We start from the raw sequence: 7,525 nt of genomic DNA, 5'->3' as shown, positions 1-7,525 counted from the left end.
AAGGCATTTGCTGTAATTTAAAGGTCCATTGTTAAATTTACAGGTAATTGCTTGTATTTTGGTTTTACAGAAATTTTATGTTTTTTAAAAGGAACTTGTCTGTATTTTTACAGAGTTATGTGTAATTTTACAGAAATTATTAAGTAATATTTTACAGATTTTTTCTGTGAAATTAGAAAACAAAGAAAAGAAGGTAGAACTGCGGACATCAGCATCTATTCAATGTTTTCCTTACAGATTATTAAGCATGTGGGGGTTAAAGTGAGTTTTTTTAAGGTTAAATAAAAGCATTTGTACCATAGACTGTGATTTGTACATACAGTACCCTACATAGACTATAGGCCTGAATTATTTTTTATTTCACATTTTATTTTATACTCATTTTGATCATTATTTCATTGTCTTATTCTCCCATAATTTCATGTATATTTTATGAATATTTTTCCAAATCTCCGTTGCTTCACAGATTCAGGGCTATGTGTGTTTGTTTGTGTGTGTGTGTGTGTGTGTGTGTGTGTGTGTGTGTGTGTGTGTGTGTGTTTGTGTTCGAGTGCGCGCGCGATGACGCAGATTCAAATTCATATCCGCTGTTTACTCCCGCCCACAACGGTTAACGTTAGCTGATCAGTCGAGTTTGAGCAAGCGGGAGATTTGAATTCAGTCTACTCTCGTGAAGTGGATTGTGAGATCAACAGTGGTTGTTGGTTCAAAGCAATCGTATTCGTCAAGAGCAGCCGTGAGCAGGAGCTCTGTTTTTTTTAGTCAGTCCGTTTGGATTCTTCGGAAATAACTCCCTTTTCAGTGAGCCTTGTTCGTCACAGCGAGCGGACATCATGCCAACCGATCACCGGCTGAGGTAAGAGTCTCATACTAAGTTACATGTGAACTTTATTTATATTACATGTGTGTTAAGTTTACAGTTTTCAAGCTAACGTTAGCATTCTTAATGATGTTCTGTTAAGTTAACTGGCGAGAGCTGGAGGGCAAAACACTAAAAATGTAGCATGCGTCTTTACATTTTCCATCTGTTTTAAGAAAGATCTGTTGAACCCACACCTCAAAAGACCTAAAACGAGCTTTCGTAGACTTGTTATATCAAAGTCCAAAATCTTCGTTAATACGCGATACTATCTGTCAGTAAATCAATCTCTTAAATGGCGGGACATTTTGAAACACTGCCTGGAAGCTGAAAACTCTTCTCTTAAAAAATATCCTTGGTTTTAATTATAGTAAAATTATAGTAACCACGTTTTTGGCGGATTTTTATTACTATTTTTAATAACCACAGTTATACTACAAATAGGCCTACCATGTTTTTTGTTTGTTTCTTTGTTTGTTTCTTTGTGGTTAAACCATAGTTAATTTTCGTAAGGGTTGACGTGGCTATCAAGACTGTTAAGAAAACGAATTCAGTAAATAACGTTACTGTAACTTATTTGATACAGGAAAGCACATGAGACTAGAATATGAACACAACATGATAAACTGCATATTCTGGCTGCATCTGCTTGCCAACACGTAATATTAGGCTTATAAAATAAAAGTTGATAGAATGTTTGTGTTCTGATGAAGAAATGAACTTATGTACATTTTGGATGAACTGGGTTCATCATAGTAGCCTTTTTCACAGGATACTTTTAATCATTGGTTATGAAAATTGCATTGATCCAGATGAACAGAAAGTTACACCCCTAGGTGTCTCAGCTCAAACCTTCACTATTAGCCTTTCCTGCTCAGCTTCCAGATCATAGTCAGTTGAGGATTTGCATTGTCCCAGTGGAACATATTCTGACATGTGTAAATGTAGTACTGAGTTGTTAAATTTTTTTTTTTGTGATTTCAGGTCAAGTGGAAAGCAGAATTATCATGGCAAACAAGGTATGGGAAGAAGTAATTTAAAATATTGTTATGGCTGAGTCATCTGATTCCATATGATTGCACTAAAAGTGGCAGAACATTTAATTTGTTTTATACTGTATTTTCCCATGTGAATATTCATTTGATCCTTGTGAGGCCACTGGAGCTGCACAATGTTTGGTTTTACTACAGTAAGACCACGATTGTGTTAGATTCCACCCATCTATTTATTTGTTATTATTATTATTTTTTTTTATTATTATTTTTTTTTGTAGTGTAACTAGGCTCTGTCATTTAGAAACATGACTTTTCCTATCACTTAATGACACATATCTCTACCTTTCATTCCAGCTAAAGGATCTGACGGTTGCTGCTCGCATCTCATCCTACCTGATGGAAAATTCTTGCTGGATGAATGACCTTCACCTTCAACTCAACCTTGCCAAGACAGAACTGCTTATGGTTTCAGCCAAACCATGCGATCCTGCTGATTTGCCTTATAGAACACCAGAAAGATCCGGCCGTTTCTATCGGAGCCACACAACTCCTTGTCTAAGCTCTTGTTCTATCCAGACTGGACTATTGTAATGCTCTCCTGGCAGCTCTTCCAGCATCAGTCAAACCTCTGCAACTGATCCAGATGCTGCAGCAAGACCTAAACTCACTGCTTCAGATCTATGTGTCTCCAGAAGCTTGTGTTCTGCAAGTGAACGGCGCCTTGTGGTGCCATCATCCCAAAGAGACACAAAATCACTTTCACTGACCTTTCCCTGGACTGTTCCCTGCTGGTGGGATGACCTGCCCAACTCAACACATTTTCAAGAAACTGCTAAAGATCCATATTTTCATGAACACTTGACCCAATAATACTAAATCTTTGTTTTAATAAAAAAAAAATGTGTGCACTGTGCTACACTAACTGGGACTTGTCACTGCACTTGTTGCTTCTATTGTTCTCTTAATATAAATATAAAGTCTTTTAATGTGGATATTTTTACATGTTCTAAATGATATACTAAGCCTGTATTTCCTATCATTCACGTATATTGATGTTCAGTGTTTGTTTAATGAGTAATACTGTAAATGTGCAGGTATTCCGTACTTGTACGTTTAGTTAATTTAACAGAAATTGACTGTACATTTGCTATTATTAAGTACTTAATTAGAGATTGGTCAAAGTTGTGAAACTGGATCTGCAAAAAAATAAAAACTGTAAATATACAAACTTTGTATTTGAATTTATGGACTTATTACATTTTTATACATAACTTCATAGTTATTTTACACAGAAAAACTATATATTAAAAGATAATTACTGTAGATAGACAGAGCATTATTTTAAAATAACTTTATAAAACCCTAAATTTACAGTTTAACCTTAAAGTTAAATGTTCTTTTTATGTAATTTGACATAATTTATCTGTTTTTCCACGGTTTAATAAGCCATTATTAACAGTAATGTACTGTAATTTAATTAATTTTGACCGTAAAGTCAATTCTGTATTTTTACGGTTTTTGCCTGTAATTTTGTGAAATGGTAATTTGCTGTAATTTAACAGAACCCGTCTGGAAACTTTGCTGCCAGAGATTTACCGTTTTTTTACGGGATTTTTTTTTACAGTGTAACCCATTTTTGTGAAAACCTCAAATTCAACAGAAATTTTAAATTTCTCTCGTTTTGGCTGTAGCTCGTGATGATCCTGTGCGCATTCACTCATTCTGCAAGCACGGGTCAGTGTTGTTCATTTAGACCATTTTATGGCAGCAATACAAATAGTAAATCTTTTTTTCCCAAGCAGAGAATAAAGGTTAATGGACTGGAGATGATGTGTGACGGAGATAATCTGAAGATTCAGGAACAACAGAACAACAGAAATCAGGAGAACAAAGAGAAAAACTCACAATCTGAAGAGTTAAAGAAGAAAAGATCCATGAGACATTCTCATCAGGACAGTGTGGAGGCAAGAAGACCAGACTGTGAGTGTTTGAACATCTCTGAGTTTCAGGTCATACATACATCTAGTACTTTGTTATAAAGATATATTAAATGTCTTTTTACACACTCTATAATATTTCCACTTTCATCTTTATTTTCTTCAGTCACTCATGATGAAGCTGTAGAGAGTCTTTCACTGAGAGACATTAACAGATGAGATATAAACCGCTTATGGACAGAAACTACTGATGGACTACATGAAGGAACTTTAATGAAGCAACATTGGTGCTAAAGAAAGAACACTAAACTACGCATACACACACACACACACACACACACACACACACACACACACAAACACACAGAGAGAGACACATAGAAACAAACAAACACACACACACACACACACACACACAGAGAGACAAACACACAGAGATAGACACACACAGAAACAAACAAACAAACACACACACACACACACAGAGAGAGAGAGAGAGAGAGAGAGAGAGAGAGAGAGAGAGAGAGAGAGAGAGAGAGAGAGAGCGTAACAGACACACACACACACACACACACACACACACACACAGGTCAGCTGATTCACTTCTCTTTTTTAAAGTAGGTCCAGTAATATAATATAAAATGTCTTTCCAGTCAGTCTGTAATGCTATTAGGATGAATAACATTCATTTAGAAACATGGATTTTCATTTATTTATTTATCTATTTATTTAACTCTAAGCATCATTAGTAGAGATAGCTCGTACTTTGTTATTGAAAAACACACATCAGTCAACCACTAGAAATAAAAACCTTTACTGTATGTACAGAACAATATGGGTATTACTATATATCCTGACAGGTTTGAACAATACTGTTATTGTTACTGCAATGCGCAGTAACATTTGGTAGTAGTTGATAAGCAGTGATAAAGTCTAATCAAACTGGCGCAGCTTCAGCTCAGTGAAGAGGCAATGTGTGTGTGTGTGTGTTTATAACCTTAAAGCTTCAGCGTCAGTCGCACTGCATATTAACCCTTGTGGAAGAAATCTAATATGTTATGTACTATGTTTGCATTTTCTATATGTTTGATCTTTCTGTATTAATGGGATTGCTTAGAAAGGCAGTAATTAGATAATTTGCACGAGGTCTGATTTGATAGAACAAAGAACAGTTATTGATCTTATGACTATATGATGTATGACCATTGTAAACAGCTGGAAATGAGAAATGTGTGACTGTTATATGACAGTAAAAGAGCAAACATGTTCTAATATGGAAGTGTAGTGTTGTTATGAGCCTCCACTCAAGGGTAAAATATGATAAACAAGTCTAAGAATGTTCTGCATACGGCTGAAAGTATGAGCAGTGGTCTAGAGAGATAAGAGAGAGAGCTGAGTCTCTAAAAGAGGACAGTTCCTTCCCTTCACTTTCACTCTATAATCTCTCTGTGTGTCTGTGTCTCTGCTGGCCTTTTCATGCAAGAAAATAAACCTCATCAAAGACTATTGGAAATGTGTGTCTCTTATTCAGAGATATAATATTATTATCCACCAGATGCTCTTCAGCTCATCACAAGGTAATTAAAACACGTTTAATTTTTATTTAAATCTCAACACAAATACAATGTTAAAGAAACTGAAATGTAATTCTGTGTTGCAAATCATTTATTAGCAAATGTGGAAACAGTTTACATTAAGGTTCATTAGTTAACATTAGTTACCAACATTAGTTAGCATGAACTAATAATGAACTGCACTTATACAGCATTTATTCATCTTTCTTAATGTTAATTTCAACATTTACTAATATATTATAAAAATCTTGTTAACATTAGCTGATGCACCGTGAACTAACATGAACTAAATGCTGAATTGTTATTAACTAACATTAACAAAGATGAACAAATACAGAAACAAACGTGTTGCTCATGGTTAGTTCTTGTTCATAAGTGATGAACCTTATTGTAAAGTGTTACCACAAATGTCAAACTCTAATTGTATCTTCGATATGTTTTGCCACAGATATAATGCAAACAGGAGAAATGAATCGTGACAGCAGATCTGTGGAGCATCAGGAACTGCAGGAGGAATTAAACATCAGGAAAATAGAGAAAGAGACAGATGAGATTCAAGCTCTTGATCCAGGAGAGGAACCGATCCTGAGAAGAGTCAGACACAACAGCATTAACAGTGGAACACCAAACTGTGAGAATTTATTATCTTTAAGATAAAACACTGTTACACATATTTCTTCAACTTGATGGCAATTTTTGATCAGTTTTAACGAGGAGTGCCTGCGTTTGTGATCTCATTGTCTACAGTTTCTCACGATCCAGACGGACCAGCAGAGACTGACTCAGAGACGCTCACAGAAACTCACGGATCACATGACGATAATGAAGAAAGCTCAAACTCTAGATGTCACACATGGCTCAAAGATGCAGCATTAAGGGGAGACGACATGGAGAAATCAAGAGTAATGCCGAGTTCACACTGCATGATTTTCAAAGCAGTCGAATCACTGTTGTTTTCACACCGCACGACTCTCTGTAACACTCACTGTCACTGATGTGTTCACACACACACGATGGGTCCGCGACAGGAGGTTTCACACTGCATGACTTTACTAAAGAAAGAATCGCAGACAATGTGTATATGGAAGAGAGATTAACCAAGAACCCATTGTGTCATTTATTGGTAATTAAAGTTAAACAACAGTGAACGCAGCAAAACACTGGAACAATGGGAACAGAAAATACATATGAATATAAAAGTCCTTAAACACAAAACAGGGGAAACAAGAGTCAAGTCTCCTTCATTTATACAGCGCTTTTAACAATATAGACTGTTTCAATGCAGCTTTACACTGATAATACTGTAGGAGATTACAGTAACAGAGATTGTTTAGGCTTTACAGCAGATCTAGAATAAAGTTATTGTCCAGATAAAGTTAGTTTTGATTGATTCACTTCCGTCGCAACGATCATTAGTTATTAACTTAGCGGCCGCTGACACGACACCAGTTGTGTTACAAGACAAGGATTGTAACAGCTATAAAAACATTTTCAGACAGTGTTTTTCCTGTATGATGTTCTTAAACTCTTACTAGGATTAATTGTAAATAAATATGAACTAGATTTATTTTTTAATGAAACTAATTCACTATATGTATTTCACAGTATTTCACTATAGTAAACATGTGGGCTACTGTCAGCAGAGAACAAACCTGATTATAATTTTCAGGAAAAAAAAATAAAAAAATGGTACTTAAACTGCTTGTTTGTGTGTTTCTTTTCATATTGTACTTTTTTCTTTCAAAGGCCAAAGACGAGTGTTGATTGAGCATGTTCATCACTAAAGCTTTCATAACTAATAAACACAAACTCTTACACTGATGCAGGAATCAAGATCACATGTTCACAACACATCTGTAATGTTGAAACCCTGCTTCTGGATTCAGAGATTACAAGAATAAAATACAATAAGATTTTTCAAATTTAAAAAACTGAAGCAGATATTCATATTGAGTTGCACAATAAGCAACAAGTATACAGACTTTATATTGACCATGCAGTTTTGTTTAAATATGAAAAAGTCGCAGAGATTCATCCTTCTGTTTCTCATTGACACATTGACTTTGAAGGTTGTCTGTCAGCAATTGTTATGAATTCAAAAGGTTTTTTGATAACGTCTGTGCAGCTCGTCTGAATATGTGAGCAGAATTTAGAGAAGAA

At 35.3% G+C, this 7,525-nt stretch overlaps 1 protein-coding gene across 1 annotated transcript; it reads left to right on the top strand.

Annotated features, from left to right (window-relative positions):
• Nucleotides 1-4,366: 4,366 nt before the first annotated feature.
• Nucleotides 4,367-7,184, top strand: LOC308706206 (uncharacterized protein). Its single transcript, XM_081391628.1, has 3 exons — nt 4,367-5,368; nt 5,814-5,996; nt 6,113-7,184. The coding sequence occupies exons 1-3, from the start codon at nt 5,347-5,349 to the stop codon at nt 6,358-6,360; spliced, it is 453 nt and encodes a 150-aa protein (XP_081247754.1). The 5' UTR covers nt 4,367-5,346; the 3' UTR covers nt 6,361-7,184.
• The last annotated feature ends 341 nt before the right edge of the window (nt 7,185-7,525 follow it).

This window comes from Scardinius erythrophthalmus (genome assembly GCF_964197995.2).
Source record: "Scardinius erythrophthalmus genome assembly, chromosome: 17".
Lineage (NCBI taxonomy): Eukaryota > Metazoa > Chordata > Actinopteri > Cypriniformes > Leuciscidae > Scardinius > Scardinius erythrophthalmus.
The sequence above is the reverse complement of the archived record's forward strand: the minus strand, read 5'-3'. Positions and strand labels throughout refer to the sequence as shown.

What these genes read in the sequence shown, in the direction of transcription:
- LOC308706206 (XM_081391628.1), top strand. Translation starts at nt 5,347, where the DNA reads ATGCTCTTCAGCTCATCACAAG. An exon ending in GCTCTTCAGCTCATCACAAG is followed by an intron (nt 5,369 to 5,813) that starts GTAATTAAAACA and finishes GTTTTGCCACAG; the next exon opens with ATATAATGCAAACAGGAGAA. An exon ending in TAACAGTGGAACACCAAACT is followed by an intron (nt 5,997 to 6,112) that starts GTGAGAATTTAT and finishes CATTGTCTACAG; the next exon opens with TTTCTCACGATCCAGACGGA.